Here is a 24,101-nt window from a genome sequence, read left to right on the forward strand (position 1 = left end):
CGCGAAATTTGTTTTGTTTCCAGCGATTGTTTCGTGTTCGTTTGCAATATAGACTTACTGCACATTATTTCTGGATGCATTAACATCCATGGTAATCATGATTGTACTTTGCAATGAATCTGACTTTATAGATTACTTGAGCATCACTCGAGCCTTTGGAAGCATGTGTAAGTGAATTATATTCATCCTTGTTAGGTTTAGGACCACCACTTTGCAATCACTTTATGTCCAAGTTGTCGATTTCCCAACAATACAGTTTGTAGTGTACGCCCAAAACAAGGCCGCATTCGAAGTAACAAAATAGTTACAACGAATGATACCTACTATTTTCGTTAAGGAAAAATTACTTCAAGTCACGCGCATTGATGTATTCAAGCCAAGCAAGAACAAACAAAATCTGAAATCTGAAAGTAACACACCGAGTAAAATTGTGGCACCACAAACAGTGCACTGTCTTGAAAACAATACATTATTTGTATAGCAGCAAATTATGAATTGTTCAGGTTTCTGCACTTGGAAAAGTTGGCGAATCATTGGATTTCGTTTTGACCTACCATTTTATTACTCCAATAAATCAATAAATATTGAATTTCGACCACTGCATCGGTTAAAAAATCAATGTTCATTCATTCATACAGCATTACTATGTTTAAACAGCAAATTACATGCCATTGTGCGCCATGAAGAAGTTGGCCCATTCGGTGAAAACAGCTCCTTTACTAGTAGAGCTCCATAAATATAGGCGAGTTGAAAAATTACGCCCAACATGTTTGGCTAAACGAAGCAGGCTAGAATACAGTTGCATGATTTCCTTCTTTGGCAATCCTCCACCAGTTTACCGTCGAAAACATGACGCTCCTGGCAGCACAAAATGCATCAGGAGCAGCAGCAGCAGGAGCAACAAAACGACGCCGCAGTTCTGGCCACAGCTTAGTAGCACAGGTTCACCGTCGTATCGTAAGGCCAACAGAGTGGCACGCCACTTTATTTATTTTGTTCCATGCCATACTCGGCTGCACAACAATAATTGGGAACAGTACCGAACTTGATTTGGGGGTTGTTTTTGCTGTCAAGGTTAAGAAGAAACTTTTACCACCTGTCCAATTCGCCGATTTTGAGGAAGAAGAATGTCTACATTTCGGAATTGAATCGGGAAACTTTCGTTAAAAACATCGTAATTCGCCGATATTGATTAGTAAATAACTGCAGTCGAGCGCCAAATTTTGAACACAACATCCTGCCTGATGGTTTTCACTTTATAAGAACCTTTTTTCCATTCTGTTCCTTTGTTCGACCCTGAACATCCAAAACACTTCTGTTGATGAGTGCATTAAGTTCCATGACTGTCTGCTTTGGTTGACGATACGTTTGTAACCTTACTTAACGGGTACGTCTGTAACTTCATTAAAATCAGTCATTACTTCGGACATATATTAAGGACTACTTTATTTTCAATTTACTTTAGAGGCGACGGTCCATTACCGATCCTGCGCCGAACGAATTATGGTCCTTCAGCACTATCGCTCCTGGGCCACCGTTCTCCGATCCCCTCGAAGGTCATCTAAACCTGCATCGTCCTCAACAGCACACAACCATCGGGTGTAGGGTTTGCCCCGAAATCTACGGCCTCTTCCTGGTTCTCTGATGAAAATAGTTTCGGCTATTCTCGCGTCGGGCATTCTGACCACGTGCTCAGCACACACCGCCTGCTACATTGTACTACCTTCATTCACTATGTAAGCATATTTGTATATTTGACACAGCTCGTGATTCATGCATCTGCGCCGCACTCCATTTTTCATTTTGCCATTAAGTATTGATCGCAGAAATTTACGCTCAAAAACACCAAGTATTCGTCGATCATATACGGATATGAATCATGGACGCTAAAGGAAGCCGTCCATGATTCATATCCGTATATGTCCACCGGAGGGATTGATGTTCTCTAGAGCACCTGTTTTGTGCGAGTTTGCAAACTACGGAACTTCAGTTGGCTACGAAATCTGTGGAAATATATGAATTACTCCCTTACGTCATTTTGTTCTTCATCCAGCTTCATCTCGACACGAACACCTTTTAAATCCCACGTTCCCTACCAGCAACCATGTACCTGAAAGCCACTGCTTTACGGTTGATTTCGATGAAAGCGACGTCATCCTCAAAACGAAGAAACCTGTTAGATTTCGTGATGATAGTCCCGTTCCTTTCCACGTTTATTATTCGTGTTGAACCTTCTAAAGCAATGCTGAATAGCAGGTGTAGCAGAGTGCATCCCCTTGCTTCAGTCCATTCAACGTCACGAAAACAGTTGAGAACTCACCTACTATTCTGATGCATGATTTTGATCTATTTAGCGTCGCACGAATGAGTGTAACTAGTTTCGTCGGAAAACCATATTCTTGTATTATCTGCCACAGTTCGTTTCGTTTGACTGAATCGTACGCCGTCTTGAAATTCACAAACAGACGATTAATCTGCAAGTTGTACTCCCTTGAAACTTATCTAGTTACTAACGCAGGATAAAAATCTGATGCGTCGTGGAGCAACTAATGGCCTCAGCCGAGAGCCGAGGTCTCAGATATGAGAGAGCACATTGTAGGCAGAATTAAGCAATGTAATGCCTCGATAGTTTTTACACTCGCGTCAATGTCTTTGTCAATGTGGATTGCTTCGTACAGCCGATCGCTCCCCGCTTTTAGAAGTTCAGCCAGGATACCGTCCTTCCCAGCAGCGTTACCCTTTTTCAGCTCACTGATTGCCTTCTTAACCTCCTTCTGTGTTGATGGCTCCACAGCTTAATCATCGCTCATAATTCTTATCCTGTTCTTACTGATCTCTGTGGTTACTTATTCATTTAACGGCGTCTGGCAGTGCTCCTGCTACCGCTGTTTTGTCAGTAAGCAGGTTGCCAGCAATGAGGTTTAAAAATGTGTGGAAGTAGAAGATATTTATTGGTATTAGTAGCGAAAAATCAGAAAACGACTTCAAATTACAAAAACAAACCGCGCCGGACAATGGGGTTTGTTTTTGGAGTTTGACGTCACGCTTCATGGTGATTGGTCGGTTTACGATTCCACCCACAGCATGATGAAATTTCTTCACTGCACGAACACCACTTAACCAACAACTATCCACCCAACCAACCAAGTATCATTGCACATCGCAGGCATGGCAATATTCCTGCGCGTCACCTTTTTGTACGCTCTGGCATTTTATTATATTTTATTATATTTATTTACCAACAGACATATTGTTGTCCTAATGATAATTAGTCTAACGAAGAATGTTTAAAAAGTTTTGACGAATAGTTCTACGATTAAGGTGAAAGCCGAACTCAGCTGAAACTTCGCTAAAAATTCGTTGTAGCCCGACGATGACCCCGTTTACTGCATAATTTGTCCTTCAAAACGGTATTTAGAGGAACATTTTGCTACGAAGAGGTCGTGGTTGAGCTCGTAGACTAATATGGTTGAGAAGCCATGGACAATCGGCCCTCGTGATTAGGTCAAGACTGCGGGATGCGTCAGCAACGATGTAACTGATGTGCTGCTTGTAGGTCAGCTGTGAGTCAAGGAGGACTCCCAGGTCCTTGATGCAGGACACTCTTTTAATCAGTTCACCTCCTAGATGATAATTGAATAGGATTGGCCGTTTTTTCCTGGAGAACAACACCACTGAACACTTGCTAATGTTGAGCACCATTCTGTTTTCGTTGCACCATCTAGAAAAGCTCCGCAGTGGCTGTTGCAAAAACATTGCGTCTTCAACTTTTTTGACCTCGAGATAGGGTCCTCGTGGCGAAAAGTTTACATCGTTGGAATATAGCACGAAGATAAGCGGTCCTAGATGACTGCCTTGTGGAATACCGGACGGAGCAAACAGGTCGAGCGAAGGCTTCATTTCAGAGAAGGCTTTTTGGATCATAGCATCGCTCAAATTAATAACATTCAACGAAAGCCCAGAAAGCGGAACATTATTTGTAGCCAAGAAGATTTGGTCAGCTGACAGTGTGTCACACGAAAATCTGGAGAACTTCTCGGCGAAAAGCTTACAATTTTCATCTGCATTCGTACCCGTTTTGTCTCTGTACTTCGTTACTGAGGGTAGACCGTATTCTTTCCTTTGCTCGTTAAAGTATCTTCAAAACGAGTGCGGCGCTGTTTTCAGTTTGCTCTGTATGTTACGCAAGTAATTCGCATAACAGCGTTGGCTCGTACGCTTGTATGCATTGTTTATCTGCCTGTAATGATCACGCAGGAATAGACCACCATATTTTGAGAGCCTTCTTAGAGCTGCTCTTTTCGATATCTTCAAGCGTCGCAACTCAGTAGTCTGCCAAGGTGCATGTTTAACAAATGGAAGTATACGTTTAGGAACATGTCGATCAATAGCATAATTCAGGATATTCGAGAAAGTCTGAACAGCAACATTGATATCGTGGTTGTCTAAAATCTCGTTCCAATTGATATCTAGTACTATATCTAGAATACCAGAGAAGTCAGTTCGTCTAAAAGGTGTAAGGCGGGATGATGATACAGTCTTCACGAGAGGATGTGGGGCTGCCGTAAGCCGAGGTGCGTAATTAGGAGCATTCGATTGAGCATTCGACATTTCTCATCAGTCACGGAGTTGGTTTGTCGCAGAAGGTTGAGGTTGTAGCTGTCCTGCAGTGTGTGCATACCATCATGGAAGGTGGATTGTGATGGATCTGCATACAAGAATCCATCAGTAGAAGACTGTCACTTCAAGGTAAGAAAATTGGAGTCGCCGAGAACCACCAGTTCGTCGATAGGCAATGCTTGCATACAGATATCGCGCAGCGATTCAGTATGAGTTTTAATAAGCGCGAGATCACGCGTTCGGTCAGGTGGCAGATAGAGCACACACAGGTAAAGCGAATAGCCCTCTAGCTTGAGTTGCACCCAGATTTACTCGATGCTTGTCCAAACACTATTCTCCACGATTTGTGCCTTGATTCGTCGGTGAACAGCAATCAGCACCCCACCGCCGTGAGATTTGGAACTGTTCTATGCACCCGTATCACTCTGTCAGACCGAAAAACTTCATAGTAGGTAGTCTACAAATATTTGGCATGACAAGGTCCGCTCACAGATCCAAGTCTCCGTAAGAACGATGACGTCGAGCGATTCGTCTGAACTGGCAAAAAAGTACTCGGCAACGGACGTATTCATGCCGCCAGCATTCTGATAGTTACAGTTAGATAGCTGCAAGATGGAATCACTTCAGGCAGTGCCGATGAATGCATACCACGATACTTGCCTAAGAACGGATGCTGGAAGCCCACTTCCCGATCCCTGACTTCAGGGCCGAAGCGACTGGGCTGGCGGAAACAAACACCAAACGCGTCGTGCCTACTACCTCTCTCGCAATTGTTCCAACAGCACCATGGAGGTTTCTCCATAGCCCACTTATATCTTCTTCCATTCCATCCTTCTATTCTGCGATGTATTGAGCATGCTTTCTGGAATATACCGCTACCACGTCATCTGCCATCAACCGCTGGATGTTGACACGCGCGAGCCTCCGCCGGTCTTAACAACCTTGCGCGAATCTTTCACACGATGAGATAGTGATCAGAGTCGATATTTGGTCCTCGAAAAGATCGTACATCGATGGCATCCGAAAAGTGTCGAAATAAAAAGAGCTAGTCTTCATTTGGATGCTTCCAGGTGTGTTTCCGCATATTCTAACGTGGAAACTAAGTGCCACAGAAGGTTATTCCTCTGGCCACGGCGAAATTCATGAACCTCAGATCGTTATCATTGGCCGTCAGATGAAGGTTATGTCTTTAAATAACAGTAGAGAAGAATTCTCGCGTCACTTTTGATTTCGTCCAATGTAACAATTCCACCATATTGAGAAAAACGAGATCGAAGTTCTTCGAATTGAACTTTAAATTGTTTCAAAATGAAATAATTTTCAGTCATTCACTCAACGTGGTTGATGAATAATAACATTCAATATTTAACGGAGATTTTAAAAATCTAATTAAAACTAAGCAGTTTTGGTTTATTATGGAAAAAGTTACATTGGACTGTTTACCATCTCATGCTGTACTTTGGACGGTTTTATTTTTCCAGGCTATTGCACATAAATTAAGCGAAATCACCGTAAAATACGTGCGTTGCCGTGCTACGCTATTTTCGAGGTTATTTTCCAATATTAGACCGCTTGTTTCACTTAAAATGCATAAATAATGCGAAAAAAAACTTTCACTTGCTAAACGTCCAATGTACAGATTGGGTTTGTTTTGATTTTTTTTGCACTTTGGACATCAGATGAGAACGACCGAAGTAACAGTCAGTCATTCGTAATTCGAATGTGCACATTGGACATTTTGATAATGCTAATTTTTTCACCTCAAAATAATTCTATTTGGGCAGGTGTTTTTGTATAACATAGAGTTTAAAAAGAGCAATAATTTGTTGTGATAAACCGGATTTGTTTACATTTGTTACATTGGACGAAATGAAAAGTGACGCGAGAATTCCTCCCTCCCGATCTGCGCTACGCTTACAATCAACCTATTTCTATGATGATTCGCCTATTTGCACCACTCGAATTTGCGTTCAAATAAATAATTTCAACAGCTCCAAATGCTGCTACTGTCCTACCTGACTCAGAACGGTATACGTTGTGCACGCGGTGTCGTTCGGTTTCAAGCGACAGTAATATGCCATGATTTTGTTCTTAAACTGAACGGTTATTCGTTCAACTTTTTACACTTAGGTTAAGTTTACACCATTTTTAGCACCGCAAAATTCACCAAAAGCGCCGTTACTTTTTCATCTTTCAATATTTTTTCACCAAATTTAGATATTTTCCCGAAAATCTTTTCTATTTGCATGATTTTTCCAACCTAATTATCAAATGTGATCATATCAGTTGCTTTGCTGGCAGTTACGAGCCGTGGTACACGCCATCCAAATCCGGGGGGACACTGGGCACTATGAACTCGGAATCGGTTCCCAAAAAATACTTTTCTAAATTTGAGAATTTTTGCATTCGGATTTGAATGTTTGAGAAATGAGTTTTTTTATTGAAACTTTCTCCATTACCACGACTTTATTCAGACACCAACATATGACATCACCAGCACCACAGCTGCAGGGAAATGGGCTTATTTGGCCACAAAAGGGTTTATGATATGTACAAAAACTGTTTAGAGTTTTGCGTGCCACACCACATCAAACTACAACCAAAAATGTGACAGCAATGTGACTTATCAAGCGATTATTCCACTGTTATTAGCCATAAAGCGGTTGAATAAGCAGATTTTTTTTCAAAACACCAATTCGAAACAACTTTGGCTCCCTAACAGAGTTCCATTGATTCATATTAATTAAACCTTCGAACTCCTAACGAACTCAATCTGATAACACTATACAAGCTTCCGTATTAGCTTACGAAATCCTTTTTAATCACAAAATTACCAGCGATTAACTTTAGCTATTTAATGTTAGCGTTTAAATCTGTCAACCCGGCGAACACCTTCCGGTACACAAGAGGAAGAAGAGTGTCGCCTAAAATTATGCCTAATATACATAAATCGATTGATCCCAGAGCGGTTGGTGCCTCTCGGGCCGAGGTCACTCCATATCATTATTACCAGCTCGCGGTTATTTGAAGACTACCCAGAGCCCGCTTGGTATTCACCATGGCCGTTCTGCCTGGCGACACTGTGGTTATTGCAATGAACGCCTAACGTGTCATTACACTCGCTGCTTCGTACATTTGAAATTCGGCTATCAACACTGTTACTTAGGCATACGTACTTGCTACTGTCTGAGCTGAATACATGTCGGTGTCGCGATAGTTGCCTACCGTAAGGCGTGCATGATTTTTCCCCCGACGGTTGGTCACGTTATTTCTATTTACTCGCATGACACACACGCGCTGATGATGGAACACAGAAAAAGTGCCTGTTCGCTCCGACAAGGAGTGTGAGAAACACTGTCCCCCGGTGGGTCGAGTGAAACAAAGAAACCCCGCCATTAAACCCACACTCCGCATGTATTGCTAAATGAAATATAAAATTACCGTACATCGGTTCCACGCGAATGCGTGCGAATGTCCGTTCAAATAAGAGTAACTTACCTCAAAGCCTACTACGCCGCACGGTGTTCCTTTACTTGGGCGAAATGTGAAAAATCAACTAGCGCCGAAAAAGCATTGTGACTACAATCCTCGACAGAACGTCAGACTGCTGCCTTTTTCGGACAAATCTCGTATTTTTCAACCCCCAGGTCCCAGGTGATACCACTGATCCTGATGATGGTGATTGAAACCAAAATCACAGCGAGCTGGTCGAGCTAAACACACTCCCGGAAACTCACTTGAAAACAGAACCGAAACGAGGCCAATGGGCCGTTGCACCGGCTGATGTGCTTTACTGCAGGATTTTTATTTTCTTTATTTTCTTTCTCTGGCGGCACTGGATTTGTTTGCTTCACAACACTTTTCCGCTTCGTCTGCTGCTTTTTCTGTATCGATTTCCAAGCGAAAACTCGGTTTTCCCTGTGAACAATATGTATAATACGCAAAAATATCAAAATCCGATGAATCTAATCGTTCCCGTTCTAACGATCAAACATTAAACCGTAAAAATTCGAAGCTGCCCTACATACCACACACAAAGACGGCTGCAACCGGACAAAAAATCACATTACACGAATGAAGCAGAAAACATTTGCCGTGTTGACAAAACTTCGATTAAAACGCTCGAGTGGAAAAGCCGTAGCTTCCGGATAATCACACCCCCGCGAGCCCGTGCAGTGTTCGCGAAGAATCTTCCACGCCTGTTAAGGTATCCGAAAAATGCAACCGTGGTTGTCACATGCGGTAACCGTCGGATTCCCGAATCGACAGTTTACACTAAATGAAGGCTGGTGGAGGGGGTGACGTCGTTCGGCTGTGGTGTAATAGCACTATCTTCGGAATAACCGCCCGCGTGTCTGCAATAATCGAAATAATAAATAGAACTGACAAACCGAACTCGCTCGATTGCGGTTTGAAGCTAACGGGCTTTGTGCTGAACTGGCGTTCCGCTGGTTCCAGTCAGTTTGCAAGCCGAACACACTGGCACAAACGTTTCGATCGGCGGCGGTGTGCTCTCTCGATGCTCTGCCACACAGGACTTGGAGTAGCAAAAATACTGCAGCATAGGATGGCGCCCCGATTATCTATGCGCAGGCGTTGCAGTAGAATAGAATTGGCGAACGGCCTACGAACGTGGGGCACCGCCGTTTCGCAATCCGAACGATGATTATGAGAGTGTTCGCCTGTTGGGGGTGGTGGAGGGCGGTTGGAGAACATTGACGGGGTGGTATTTTAGTAGTTTAGCAGAAGAAGTGTTCGTTCACAGTTTGCCTAGATGTGTGCTACACGGTAGACGTCAGTGGAAACAGTGCTGCCAGGTTCATCCTTTGTTTCGATATAATCGAGACATTTCGTAATCACAAAATAAGTTGAAGTGAAAGTCCTATGAAATTTATAATACAAAAAAACGACAACGTTTATTAATTACGTAATTACGTACAGTCGATTTACAGTCACTTAAAAGCACCAAGTGGTGGGTGCAGTGAATATTATAATCAAAAAAATGTCAATCGAAATTCCTACGAAAGCTCACAGCACACATCAAAAGCTTACATCGATTACCGGTGCTTTACTTCACCTGACTTTGAAACGAAGCCCGTTGGCTTGTGGAATCAGAGTACGTTGAGTAAATATTTTACACAAAGAATTTTCCTTCCTCTATAAGAATCCTTTTTCATCATCCAAACTTTAGCATAAAAATGACACCGACAGCACTCATACATTCAGCTCGAAACATTCGTGCTTTTTCGGTTTTATCCCCGAACTATTACAAATTTAGTACCACAATTCACGAAACACAATCGCTACCTGCAGAGAGTCCGAAGCGAAGGTACTCGGCCTCGGGAGAAATCGTTCTCCGAACTCGATTCGATCAGTTGGTAACCGCTGGTTGGCTACTCTACTCTTCCTTTTCTGGCTACCATCCAAACCTCATTCCACCGATTAATTCCAAGTCCAACACATTCGAATGCTTACGACCTGCGACGGCACGGAGCAGCTTTGGTGACGAATGAATGCACTTGAGTGTATCGCATCCATAGACTGGAGGGTGGGAGAATGATTTATCAATGATTGACCGGCATTGCGTTTTCTCCCGTATTCGAAAATTTCTCTTACCGTCAAACAAACTCAACCCAACCCCTTCTGACAGTTACCGTAGTGTTTGCAGTGTTCCACTGAAAATTGAAAATTTGCACTGGGAATTGTGACGTTATTTGAAGTGTCACATATGTAATACGTTTGGTTAATTTCAAATTGCGTCCATTTTCATATTCCGTATTTACTGAAAATTACTCTGGCCATATATTCGGAACTGATTATCCGAATCCAACCATAATCAATAGCGACATATTGGACATTATTGCTTTTCATTTCGCGGTTGTAAACTGACTGGTGCTAAAACTACCCCCATACTGATTTCCAGTATTGTAAGCCCGCACCCGTGTGGTCTATTTTTCTCACACGCGCGTTTTAGTTCTAACGAACAAGCCGGCATTAGTATCTCCTACGGACTCTCGCTCTTATATTTTTATGCACTGCGACAAGTTTTTGCGAGTGTATATTTAGCTATCGGCCACAGTCGCCGCTCTCGCTCGTCATTGCAATCCAAGCAGCTGACACCAATCACTCGCGAGGGTTCGCAGTATTATCCGCGTGTGTAAGTGAGGGCGTTAGGTGTACAAAAAAGAAAAAAGTGCAAAATAAGTATCCATATATCCTAGTATGTTGCTAGCCCGCACGGGCTGTTGGCTTCTCACAAGTTGTTGGCTTTGTGAGCGGGCTGTGCAGCAGGACACTTCGAGGCTGTGCGCTCGCTAGTGAGTAGGTAGCAAGATGTACGCACGCAGCATCGGCGGTTGCTTATCGTACGCTTGCATCAGTTGCGTAAGCGCTGGATGCTGCTTATACTCGCTCGCTTGAGACTGAGTATACTTTACTTCTCGCTCGATTTGCAACATTGCCGATTTCACCCGCCAAGTTTTAGGCGCCGTCTGTTATACGCAATGCATGTAATATCCCTTAATTAAAAAAACACATAGGCAAAAAACTGAAATTTAAATTCGATCTATACTATAGCAATCGAACGTTCATATGTATGACATAAAATCGAAAGATGGGGTGCGTATCCCAATCTTCCCTGCCTTTTACGTACCAGTACCTACCATAGCGCGTATTCGCAAGCATGCAAATAAAAAATAATTCAAAGATTTAAGGGTCATTAAAAATCATTCACAAAATAAGCATTATTAAGATTTGTTTTACCTGTCAACTTTAGTTCGATTTTTAAAAAGATTTTACTTAAACTTATACGAAATGCGGTAATTTAACGATGTAAAATACTCGCACGCCGATGCAGGACGCCGCCGCTGACAGTAACGAACGGCGTCACACCGGCGAATTGAGACCCCTTCGCTCTTTAGGAAGGGAATTATGACCCCTCTCCCCTTTAAAAGGGGGGGGGGCTTCCATACAAATGAAATACAAATTTCCTGATAACTTGAGAACTAATCAAGTAAATGGAACCAAATCTGGTATGTGGAGCTTTTAGGGGGCAGAAATTTTTCCTATGGTGATTTATGACCCCTCCCCCTTTTAAGAGGGGGGGGGGGCTTCCATACAAATGAAATACAAATTTCCTTATAACTCGAAAGCTAATCAAGTAACGCAGTAACGAACGGCGTCACACCGGCGACGCCGCCGCCGCCGAATAAAAATGATTCCTGCGCCATCGCCGCCGATCTGACCGGCTCACACCTCATGTCACCCGATTTCGGGGTTATCCCGATGTTTCTTGAGAACCCGGAATAGCTTTTTGGGGTAATTTTGTCCAACAGTGATTGAAATCCGAACAAATCATCAACAGTAGCCATATCAGTATGGCTTCTTTTTGACACAAAATCGGATCCTGTGCGATACTTGTTAGGTCCTGTCCTAGCCCAACACCTTTATTTAATTTTATTTTATTTCAACCTTTATTTTATTTAACTTCGAACGAAACTGTTTCGACTGAATTGTTTGGCCGTTTGTTTTTGCGAGTCAAAAAATACCGGCCTCTTTGTTTCGAAAATCGATCCATCGAAATACACCATTTTCACCATTGTGAAAGTTTGATTTTTAATGAGCTGACTTGTTTTTTCTATGTTATTTCAAAAATTTTGTAAATAAAGTGGGACGTCTTCCTAGAATCTAGCGACAAAATAAACAAAATCCTCCACGTGCAATCATCCATACTGGACAGATGCCCAGCAATACATACAAGCAAACACAATTTGAGCTCAAAATCAAATTAGTTTTCCTTTTCTCGTCCATTCCAGCATAACGCCAACGTTGTAAGTACTGCATATGCAGATCGGAAGGTCAAACCAAACTTGTGAACCCTCTGCCGCAATGATGAGCCGCCGGTACATCAACCAAAATCTGTCTAGCTCTACCGAAAACAATAAAAAACACGGCATTTCTCACTTCAACGCCACCCGACTACAGAGAAAAAAACTCGTTTCAAATGGATCGTTTTTCGTTTGCCTCCTTCGACGCCAAGGCGCCATTCATTCATATTTGACTGCTCTCTGCAAGACGGCGTATATGTTTTAGGAGCATAATTAAATTGAAACCTTGTCACAATCCGTTTCACAAACCAGCCTCGCCTGACTAGCGGGTCCGCTGGACGGGTAAACGCACGGCAGAACGGTGTACTCGAGTTTGCCAGTTTCGCGACCACCCCCTTCCATTCGAACTAGACACTAGCGGGCCTGGCAGCCATCATCGGTATGACTACTACCTATTGCTAACAATATAAAGCCCACCGGATCGACCGTTTTTGGCCGTTTAGTTCGTACGCATTCGAACCGTTCAGTTCTCTCTTGGTGCAGTGTTCTCAAAGAGAAGGAATTCGGAACCAAACTAGACTATCAAGTAATGAAGGTGATCCCAGCGTTTGCCTACTTTGGAGTACTCCTGGGTGCAGTCAGTGCATTCCCGGATGGAGCTCCAGCGGATACCTGTGTCAAAAGCCGTTTCAACGAACCGAATCATGGTGCAGCTAGAAAGCAAGACCCCAGCACAAGTCCGTTCCGGGTGACGGCCAGTGGCAACACCTACGGACCAGGTACCCAAATTCAGGTGGATGTCAGCGGCCATGACGTGTTCCGTGGGTTCTTCCTGCAGGCCCGGGATGCCCAAAGCAACGAATGGATCGGCGAGTGGATTGAGTCCCCGAACACGAAAACCATTCCGGAATGTTCCTCCATCACACATGCCGACAACCGGGACAAAGAGCGGGCAAGCTTTGTGTGGAACGCGCCAAAAAATGGTCAGGGGCAGGTGCTCTTCATGTAAGTGCAATATTGACCCTCTGAAGAATGACGAAACTTGTTGACCGGTCGAGTCCTTTCACTCATATACTGGAAGGTTCGTTAGCACTTATTTAAACGTATAATTTAGTGTCATTTGAAACTGTATTTTATCGATAGTGAGCACCAAACCGTGCATTACCAACGGACACACGTTAGACGACCTTTCTATCACCACGCACGCCCTCAGCGTGAAGTGCTTCGGAAAAGTTTTGTCCGCCAAACGTTCTCTCCTAAGTCTGAGAAGGTGAACAAGATGTGGGTTGCAGTGAAACCGGTTCGAGTGTTCCACTCCAACTGCATACCCTATAGTGGCCCCAACCAAAGTGGTAAAGTTTGATAAGTGCCCTCGCCGAAGGCTGCCGCACAGTTTGCCGCTCCGAAGCCGCGTTTTTACAAAGTGTCGCAATTGTTTCGAGTGTCACCACAACGCAAGACCAAGACCCCCTCACCCGGTCCAACGCACGATGGGGTCACTGTTCTGAGTGCGTAAAAAGGTGAAAATGTGTTGGGAGCGGCACCCGGCACGGCGGTTGGCAGTGTTATGCTCGGTACAGCAGCATCGTGCACTGGTTCCGAAAGTTGGCAAATAAAATGGAACGTAGAAAAGGATTGCGATGTAAGCAAATCAAAGCAATAATTTTGTAAGTTGCAATGTATTCTTTTTCAAATTCCATAGGATATCCAAAATCGAAGTCACAATTTGTTGTGTTGAATCCATAATTATTAAATTGGATCAACTAAAGCACGTCAACCACTAGTTAAACTTTCGATCATTGACAATAAAGTCAAAGATAAACGTACTGAACACAAGGAAATGTTTATGAATTTTTGCTGGAACCGTTACGCTCAACGAATTAAGCTGTTTTGCATGACTGCTATTAGTGCTAATACGTTTCAAGGTTGAGGAAGTTGACCCTTATTGAGGAAGTAGCTGGGTGATAGCTATAATAAGACATACGCCTACCAAAGATAATGTGATTTTATAGTCATTTACCTCACTTGGCGTTGCAAACCTGATCCTGTCTAAGCAATTTTCTTATAAAATCAGAACCTTGTAAATCATATCTCCCGGTTTAAACCATCGGATATGCTGAACTCTAATTGCTCCTCTACAAAATTCTTAATATATAAATGGTCAAACTTATCAAAATTATCTCAAAATCTAAGCGTTGTTGGTTACCATCAAATTCGAATTAAACTAATTATTTTCCATTCCTTCGATTTTTCATTTACAGTGCAACCATTGTGAAAAACTATGGAACGTTCTGGGCGAATTTGATTGCCGATGTACCAGCAGCTCGCCACTTCGGATGATTTTCAAACATTTATTGTAATAATATGTCGTCGATGCGAGATGATTGTATGTAAATAAAAAAAATAAAAACATGGTTAAATACAGGATTCTACACTCTATGATCACGCGATAACGAGAATGATATTGTGTCGCAAAGTAAAAGTATTTGGTTTTGGCGATACAATCGATTGAAAGGAAGATGCCGTAGCGCATGTTTGTAAATCAGTTTAAAATGTAATGGTCACCTAGATGCAAATTTCACAGAGATTTTTATGTAAATGTTGGTCGCAACTACGCTAAAAATGGTCCATTCGAAAGGTCCAACCCCGCACCATTTCTTCGAGCATTCGCCTCTCAATAGATCATTGCATCTGCATGCTGTCACCATTTAGCTGTCAAATGGCAATTCTGGGTGGTTTGCTTGCATGAATTTAGTAATTTCCATTCGTCTCAATGCGAGTGTTCATGAAAGTTTCCTGTGTCGATTGTCGATTTTGTTAAAAACAAAAAAATGACCATTATCTGAAAGGCTAAATCGAAACAACAAAACCACCCACGATTATCAGAAAAGTGAGGTTAGCTCGTTTCATAAAATGATCTATTCATCCATTGCTTCGCATGCGGTGCGACAAATAGCGCTGTCTGGCTGAAACAACATATCGGCCATATCCAATGCTTACAATTAAAATTACAATTCCCATCGTACATCTGCCGAAAGTCAGTAGGCAGAGCCGGCGTTTATGCCGGCAAACCCGTGCGGTGGATCGGGGTCTCGCGCTTCAGGGGGGCCTCGCGCTTGGTGATGACAAGAGAACTTTTAAAAATTCTAGTGACCCTTCTTTGGCTGTTCAGAAAAATTTGCATGATTTTTATCGCTTATTTTCTTTCCTCCTTATTGAAATTGATTAAATTAGGCCTCGTTGCTTTGGAAGGTGTCGTTACATAATGTGCCAAACGATTCCGCTCTGCTTACACGCCGGTTATTTCCTGAGGATTCGTTCAAATGAGTACTAAGCTCTTTTGAACCAATGAAATTTCCAGATCCGGGTGGTATTTTGCCCGTTTCCTTACAGAAAATGGACAGCATTATAATGTCCAAGCTTATCAACATTTTTCGAGCCAATTTAACTTCGGAACATATCCTGGAGAATTAGTGGAAAGCAGGCAGATACCCAAAAGCATACCTAAGGCCGATAAAAAAAACTATGCAAAAGACTTTAAGACCAATAAGTTTGACATCACCACTACTCAATTTGATAGAGCAAATCGTGGATAACTATATCCGCAATGAATCATTGCATGGAAATCAGCATGCGGTTGAAGAGAATACAATTTGTTAAAATACGCGGCAACAAATCTTGCTCATTTACTGTAGACTCTGGAGTACCGCAAGGCAGTCACTTAGGACCGCTTTTGTTCATGATTCTAATGAACAAATTGCCTGATGATATCTCCCACGCAATTATTCTAATTTACGACGACGATGTAAAACTATGTTTACCTATCAAGTCCATGGATGATTACTTGAAATTATAGTTCGACCTAGGAAAATTTGGAATGTATTGCGAAAACCGTGGATTAAAAGTGAATACAGACAAGTGCTCAGTAATGACATTCAGCAGAAAAGTTCGACTGCGCTTACCGGAATAGAGTCGTACCACATACAGAATATGTTCGCGACTTGAGTGTAACATTTGACCGCTCACTCTCCTTCAATAGACACATTGTTAACGTGATCAAAGAGAGCTTGAAGCTGTTCTCAATCGTCAGGAGATTTGGTCGTCACCTCAATGAGCCACACGCTATATTGGCATATTTGATTTGCTCTTGGAAATCTCGGATGGAACGGAGAACAGCTACCACCTTATCATGATCTGTGTTGTTTGGTCGACCTCGAATCGGTCCACTCAAGGCATAAGATAACCGATATCATATTCTTCACGAACATCCTTGCAGGGCGAACGGTCAGTTAACCGCTTTCCAGTCGATTAGTACTAAACGAAAGCCCAGTTTCGCTTCGAAGAATCTTTATCATTTAAACAATATCGAATGATACAGACACCTTCCGTTTTTGTGAATCTGCATTTGAAAGTACAGCGCAACTGCTCTGCAATTGCGGGGCTCTTGCTTTATCTAGGCATAACTTCTTCGGAAATTTCCTTCTTACTCAATACCGAGAATAGAACCTAAATCCCAAAAAGTCATTGAATGCATTAACCATGTAGTACCGAAAGGCGCCACAGGATTACAACTATCTAGCTCAACTTCATCAATGGGTATGAGCAGTCCGGAAACTGTGTACAGCAATCGAAGCCCACCTCATAAGACGATCATTGAGATTGTCACAGTAGCCTTTCTACCCAATGCTCTTCCGGTCCTGGCATACAAAAAAGGGCCTCGCTGCTTAATCTGCACAGGGCCTCGCGCACTGTAACGCCTGCTCTGCGGTAGGCAACGGGGGGCTGGACACATCGTAAGGATGCCGGACGACAGTGCGTAGTGTAGAAAACAGTTCGTTTCAACCAGCACCACCAGCACCAGAAACAGGAGGACTGAGACGAATGGGAAATTGGCGACGAGGTCCAAGATTGAGTTGAACGGAGACGACTGCTTGAAACAGCACGAGCCACCCCGACTCTAGGCTGCTGACGAAGACGATGAAGGTAATCCTAAACCGGATCCAAAAGCCGTTCGACGCTACTCTCCGGCAGCAGCAAGGTGAATTCCATGCTAGCCGCTCAAGCATACAACATATCACAAAGCTCCTTATTTTTTTATGGAGACTGCCAATTTTGGCATTCGCCGCATTATATTGGAGCAGATCAACGAATTCCAGGACTCTCTTCTGCTGCTGTTCGTTGACTTTGAAAAGGTGTTCGATCGACTTAACCGTGAAAACAACTGGTGCGCTCTCAGGCGTAGAGGAGTTCCAGTTAAGCTAGTCCATCGATTGAGGCTTAGTACGTTACGAGACGTTTTCGTTCTCGATGGTGTGAGACAGGGCTGCATACTATCACCGCTGTTGTTCCTCACCGTTATGGATGAGAATGAGATACTAGTTGGTGAAATTGACAAACTGCTGGAGATAGCGCAAAACCTGCAGGTATTTATTAATCGCTGTCTGCAATATATCATTCGTGCTTGCTGGTCTGACAACTGGATATCCAACGAGGAACTTCATCGTCGATGTCATCATCGACCGATAGCAACAGAAATTCCAGAACGTAGGTGGAAGAGGATCGGACACACCTTGGCGGAAAGGAGCAAACGAGATCTGCAGAGTAGCACTCGATCGGAAATCGGCAAGGACAGCGTAGAAGCGGCAGAACCAATGTTTCAAGGCGACGCAGCTTAGCCAGCGACATTCGGGCTGTAGACGAGAACTTATCTTGACGACAAGTGGAAGCCATGGTCTGTAGTCGTCGGTAGTGGAGATCTCTGATTTCATCCCTTTGTTCTGCCGAATCGGAGGGTATGGACCAGCCACGTAGCCAGAAGGGGGGGCCCGGGGGCCCAATTTTGATTTTAACTGTTTTATATGCATATTTTTTCGTTTAGAACTACAATACATTAAATCTATTGTAATTTATTATATTTATAAGCAGTAAGATATGCATATAATGTATTAGGAGCCAAGATAGGGCTCCTGGCCCCCACCTCTGGCTACGTGGCTGGTATGGACACATAAGTAAGTAAGTAAATTACTTAGTTACTTTGACGAAAAAAAACTATGATTCTATTTTGTTATTTTTTCCATCAGCTTCTAAGTTAATTGAACAGTTTTTTCGACAATGTTGAAAAAACAATGTAGAGAAAGCGGAATACGATGCAGTGTACAGGAAGTACCATATTACCATATTACCATGCTGTTGATTAAGTACGAGGGTGAAAGTTATTATTGCAATGAATTTCGTCATCAGCTGATGCAACGCAAGTGTTTGCGTTTGTGATAGTGTTTATTATACACTACTTTCAATCTGCTCTAGAGAGACAAGCGAAAAATATTTACAATTTTATGATAGTGCAAACAACAAAAGTGACCTGTTTGTTCCTATCAACAGTTATCTGCATCTCAGAAAGTGAAGATTCGAAAATAATCACACAGAGCCATATGTTATGGTTTGGGTTGGCCAGAATCGTGAATGTGAAATTTTATTTGACGAAAATTTTGATGGTTTGATATTAAAGAAATGTTTATAGCAAACAATAATGTAAATACAATGACCCTTGATTGATCAATTGCAGGTGTACATTTATGCTTTTATTGTTTGAATTATGTCGTTATATAATGGAAAAAGAGAACCATGAGGAGCTTTCGAAGAACTGTTGCTATAAAACCTCGCTAATGGATTTGCTGTTAATCTCTAAGTACAATAAATAAAATGATAAAATGTTCTCAGTCTCATGGAGATTGTGTGGCAAGTGGTGGGAAAGTAGACAATTGATAACAGTTATCAACTCTACAGATCAGCCAGTCTGCTTCGGTTGGTCCCAAGCCCAAAATAAATTCGTCTGTTTTCGTCTGAACCGGTTTCATTCGATTCGTTCACGCACAGGTCATTCGAACTGCGATTAACCAAAGAAAATAACCAAAACAACAACGCAAACAAATTGTCCTATCAGTAGTGCTGACCTCCGAAAGCGTTGAAAGCGGCCCGGCTTTCAAGAATGAATACGAAATTGATAGGCATAAGTTTCTGCCGCATCGTCTGCTCCTTTCTCTCACTCGCCTATCATGTACACAGAGCGTACTTACTGCAACAAGTGCAACCTGATTCTTGGCCTTCAGTATTAACTACTACACATGTAAAGCCGTACGATTGATTGAGCGATGGAAAATTGCCATCATCGACTGTGTCGCCACGCCACGCCATTCGTAAGTGGATCTCGTCGCAGGTCGGTCGTCTAAAGATCGCAACCTTAACTGTACTGTAAGTCCCGTTAGCAACAGTGAATTGTAAAAGATGGTGATAAATTTCGGAGCTGGACCGGCTAAACTGCCTCGTGAAGTGCTCCTAGAAGTTCAGAAGGAACTTGTGGAACATGGCACGACCGGCATGAGTGTCATGGAGATGTCTCACCGTGGATCATCCTATGTTAAGTTGCATAATGACACACTTGAGTTGGCTCGGGAATTATTGTGAGTAGTTTTTGGGTACCCGAAAACGGAATATTTTTCATTGATAAGACAAATTTTAGAAAGGTGCCTGACAACTACAAAATTCTACTCATGCAAGGTGGTGGAACTGGGCTGTTTGCAGCTGTAGCAATGAACCTAATCGGTAGGACGGGAACAGCCGACTATCTCGTAACTGGCTCATGGTCAAGCAAGGCCGCCAAAGAGGCTTCTAAATACGGCAAAGTTAACCAGGTAGTGCCGAAACCCGACAAGTACATCTGTGTACCGAACGCAAAAGACTGGAAGCTTGACCCGAATGCATCATATGTGTATTACTGTGATAATGAAACCATCGAAGGAGTAGAATTCAATTTTGTTCCACAGACCAACGATGTCCCGCTGGTCGTAGACATGTCGTCCAACATTATGTCTAAACCAATCGACATCAAAAAGGTATGAAAACCAATACCCACAAATTTATTTTAAAACATATACAAATCGTTACCAATTACAGTTTGGAGTAATCTTCGCTTGTGCTCAAAAAAATATTGGACCAGCCGGAATAACGTTGGTTATCGTTCGGGAAGATTTAATTGGACACCATTTGCCAATAACACCGACCATTCTAGAATTCTCAACCGTTGCAAGGGACAATTCAATCAACAACACACCTCCTACATTCATGTAAGATCTCATACGTTCATTCACTGGCTGATAAATAATATCTCACTCAATATTGCATGTAGCATCTACGTCGTGGGTCGCGTCTTTGCTTGGATCAAACGTCAGGGCGGTATGGAAAAAATGCATCAAATCGCGCTGAAAAAGTCAAACATGATCTACGAAGTGATCGCCGGATCCAAGAATTTCTACTATTGCCCTGTGGAAGGCAACGTCCGCAGTCGAATGAATGTACCCTTCCGTATCGGGGGCCCCGGTGGTAACGATGCCTTGGAAAAGGAATTCCTGAAAGGAGCTGAAACCCTAGGAATGCAACAACTAAAAGGCCATCGTTCCGTAGGGGGCATCCGAGCTTCGCTGTACAATGCAGTCACCCTGGACGAAGTGGAAGCTCTACGAACATACATGTTGGAATTTCATTCAAAAAATTCATAATAAATTACAATAGCATTTCTATTCAATAAATATAACATCACACAACATTCTCTTTCAAGAAGATATCGTCTAAGATGCCCTCTAACTTTGCATTGGTACCTTTCAGGTTATCACATACCTTCTTCGCCCACACAAAGTACTGCCGACAGCGTTCGTCGGTCCATCCCTCCGGTTTACACCTTTGCAAGTCCCGTAGGTTGTAGATCTTATCGGCAAGCTTCACCAACCTTGCCTGTGGACTGCTGCTAGCAGCATGTTCAATCTGAAGACGCTTGCGTTCCATCTTCGGCAAGGTCTTATCGTCGGTAACTTCTTCGACTAGTCGGCGAACACGTGTCCCAAAGTGCTGTTCAATCTCTTCGAAGCTGGTGTCGGTGTCCTCTACGGTGTCGTGCAAAATCGCTGCCTGCAGTACTTCGAAATCGGCCACCCCTCCTTCGGCGGTAAGGATGCAAGCGACACCTAATGCGTTCAGTACAATGAAATTGTAGCTATTTGTTTGAAAATATTAGGATTTAACAATCAGAATATTTAGCCCCTACCGATCGGATGGTTAATGTATGGTGTTTTATCGGCATCTAGTCGGCGTTGGTTGCGGTGCTTGACAGCTGCGAAGTCTATGCATTTGGTGTATTGTGACAGCACGGTCGAAACTTCATCGCAAGACATTGTTAAGTAGGTGAATTAATTGATTGGATGTGAAATTGCTAATTGGAAAGAAAAGTAGAATGGTAAGTTTGATCAATGATTTACTTATTAGTTACAGTTGTTAAACTAGACGTTCCCAAAAATTCAAAATGTTCAAAATTCAAGATCAAATAATTCCGTTGCCTGTATGTAAATTTTTTATAACGGTAGTTTTTACAATCGACGGAGGGGACGGTAGAAGAAAGTAATGAAACAAAGGAGTTGATAGTGATCAAACAGAATGGGACAAGGCGTAAAGTGGAAAGAGCGAGAAATTAGGTAAGGGAGGGCCATTGAAGCAACTCTTGAGAAGTTGTGTACCGTTCCTTTCTACCCAAGCTAGAGGATCCGCTCGTCGAACCCAGCTTTAGTTACAACCAATTTTTAGCGGAATCGAAGGCAAGATCTTAGGCCTTGCGGATTGCAGATATTGCAGGTACTTTTGAAGCACAGTGGACTGGATAGATCAGCGGATCCCCCTTTGAGGGCTGAGGGATTTCTTGAACAGGAAGTCATCTAAAAATTATGCATGAACATAATCTACTTGCCAAATTCCGATGCATCTATTTTCAGGCCTATACTCATAGCCTCCGCCTTCAGGGAACGATACAAGTCGGCATGACGATTTGACGTAATACAGACTCTCTCCATCAACTTCCCTAATAATATGTCTTGCTCCCAAATCCTACAACTTATTGCCGTAGCCAGAGATTTTCAACTGTGTTCATAGAGTTACTAATCGGCAGTTTTACTGATCGTTAGCAATTCAATTTTGTGACAAATCTCTTGAAGGATTATTGTGAACGCCGCTAGGCAATGCTAGGTTAATTTATGTTAAGCTTGCCTCTGTTATTTATTTATTTACATTATCAACAGGCTCATTTTATGCCTTAATAATATTTAAGTTGTATAAAATTGCCCTAAAATTACGCTTAATTGCTTCCCTGGACAAATCATTGCGATGACGTCATTTTGCCGTCAAATGACACCACTTGGTGGTTTGTTTACATCTTTTTTGTCACATCCAGCGGTTTCGATTTGAAATTTCGTGAAGGATTACTGCATCCAGGGATGGCACGATCACTTTGACTCAATTCACATTCATTTGACAGTACCGTCTTAGCCAAGCAAAATTGAACAAAGTTTTATATGGGACATTTGTAGAATTAAAATATCATTCTTCAGCATGTTCAACTTCAGACATTTGTCAAAAATTCATTTTAACTTCAAACTGGCTAGAATTTTCAAGTTGACCTCCCAAAGTATTCTAGAAAATGATAAAAATATAATGATGGCAAAAGCTTGAAACTGGATTTTTGACTTTTGGCGAGTGGCCCAAGACCGAGTTGACTGGACACGGGTGCTTGAAACGGCACGAGCCGCCCCGGCTCTATGCTGAAGAAGAAAATGTCCACCGTCTCGCACTCACATATCACATATACATATCAAACTCTGTTCAACTGTTTTGTTTTTGTAATTTAGTAATTCATACTTTCATTCGTAATTTAGTATTCACAGAAATTGAAAATTAAAGAAAATTTAAATTGTTTCGATTAGAAATATTATTTAACCTAATCTATTCTCATCTTCAGCCCATAGCGTAGCGACGCATGCACAGATCATGCCGATACGGTTAAGGTATTCCTCACAAAATTTTTAATAATTGTACTAGCTCACTCACCTATTAGAGAATAAAACAAACGTTAAAAAAGAGTACTCTTGTCTTTATATTACACGAGTGAAGTAACAACTGAAAAACACACTCATAGACTGAATTTCTCTGTAAAAACAACAACAAACTCTTGTATACTGTCAAAACAACTGATAAACACTTGCGCATGAAGCTCTATCATCGGCGGTTTGCGTCTTCGCTGTTGAGTCTGTACCATAACGTGAATAACACATGTAACTTTTTGCACATAAGCTGCCGCCCGCTTCGGTATTGGAAAATTAGCTAATGCTCTGTTCACAGTCAGCACAGCTGAAATGATCTCATTGATTTTACAGCTAAAATATTTCATCCGCATAGTTTCTCGCTTTTCCTGCATTAAATTCCTGCCCATCACAGGAAGAACATTGGCAGATCAAATAATAACGGTTGCCAGCAGCGAGCAGCACCACGACTACAGATGATGATAGCGATAATTTCGCTGTATGCGATAAGACCAGAAACGGTATAAACCGGAAAACCTGAGACTCACCGCTCCGTTACTCCCCGCAGAGCTGTGTGCCGGTGTGTTAAACTGAACAGACAATAATTATTGATGTCCTTTCGAAGAAAAAACTTGAGCTTTCATAAAAAAGTCGGTAGAATGCTAATGAGCTCTCATTTAATTAATCTTCCAATATGTTTTAAATTTTAATTTTACAACTTATTTACCTACATTTGCAATTGCATTTCAAAATCAGAAAA

At 42.3% G+C, this 24,101-nt stretch overlaps 3 protein-coding genes across 3 annotated transcripts; 2 read left to right on the forward strand and 1 right to left on the reverse strand.

The window, feature by feature from the left end:
- Nucleotides 1-13,035: 13,035 nt before the first annotated feature.
- LOC128732603 (putative defense protein 3) lies at nucleotides 13,036-14,819 on the forward strand. Its single transcript, XM_053825887.1, has 2 exons — nucleotides 13,036-13,451; nucleotides 14,708-14,819. The coding sequence occupies exons 1-2, from the start codon at nucleotides 13,036-13,038 to the stop codon at nucleotides 14,784-14,786; spliced, it is 495 nt and encodes a 164-aa protein (XP_053681862.1). The 3' UTR covers nucleotides 14,787-14,819.
- A 4,807-nt stretch (nucleotides 14,820-19,626) lies between these two features.
- On the forward strand, nucleotides 19,627-21,063 carry LOC128734040 (probable phosphoserine aminotransferase). The gene is made up of 4 exons (XM_053828020.1): nucleotides 19,627-19,906; nucleotides 19,966-20,338; nucleotides 20,400-20,569; nucleotides 20,632-21,063. Exons 1-4 carry the CDS (start codon nucleotides 19,731-19,733, stop codon nucleotides 20,999-21,001), a joined length of 1,089 nt encoding a protein of 362 aa, XP_053683995.1. The 5' UTR covers nucleotides 19,627-19,730; the 3' UTR covers nucleotides 21,002-21,063.
- LOC128734048 (guanosine-3',5'-bis(diphosphate) 3'-pyrophosphohydrolase MESH1) lies at nucleotides 21,010-23,464 on the reverse strand. Its single transcript, XM_053828032.1, has 3 exons — nucleotides 23,370-23,464; nucleotides 21,544-21,708; nucleotides 21,010-21,463 (listed from the first exon to the last, which is right to left on the reverse strand). The coding sequence occupies exons 2-3, from the start codon at nucleotides 21,668-21,670 to the stop codon at nucleotides 21,039-21,041; spliced, it is 552 nt and encodes a 183-aa protein (XP_053684007.1). The 5' UTR covers nucleotides 21,671-21,708; nucleotides 23,370-23,464; the 3' UTR covers nucleotides 21,010-21,038.
- Nucleotides 23,465-24,101: the final 637 nt, after the last annotated feature.

Source organism: Sabethes cyaneus, chromosome 1 (genome assembly GCF_943734655.1).
Source record: "Sabethes cyaneus chromosome 1, idSabCyanKW18_F2, whole genome shotgun sequence".
NCBI classification, from domain to species: domain Eukaryota; kingdom Metazoa; phylum Arthropoda; class Insecta; order Diptera; family Culicidae; genus Sabethes; species Sabethes cyaneus.

Coding starts and splice junctions, on each gene's coding strand:
- LOC128732603 (XM_053825887.1), top strand. CDS start 13,036: ATGAAGGTGATCCCAGCGTTTGCCTACTTTGGAGTACTCCTGGGTGCA. Junction 13,452..14,707: donor CAGGGGCAGGTGCTCTTCAT/GTAAGTGCAATA, acceptor TTTCATTTACAG/TGCAACCATTGTGAAAAACT.
- LOC128734040 (XM_053828020.1), top strand. CDS start 19,731: ATGGTGATAAATTTCGGAGCTGGACCGGCTAAACTGCCTCGTGAAGTG. Junction 19,907..19,965: donor GAGTTGGCTCGGGAATTATT/GTGAGTAGTTTT, acceptor GACAAATTTTAG/AAAGGTGCCTGACAACTACA. Junction 20,570..20,631: donor AACACACCTCCTACATTCAT/GTAAGATCTCAT, acceptor TATTGCATGTAG/CATCTACGTCGTGGGTCGCG.
- LOC128734048 (XM_053828032.1), bottom strand. CDS start 21,670: ATGTCTTGCGATGAAGTTTCGACCGTGCTGTCACAATACACCAAATGC. Junction 21,464..21,543: donor ATACATTAACCATCCGATCG/GTAGGGGCTAAA, acceptor TGAACGCATTAG/GTGTCGCTTGCATCCTTACC.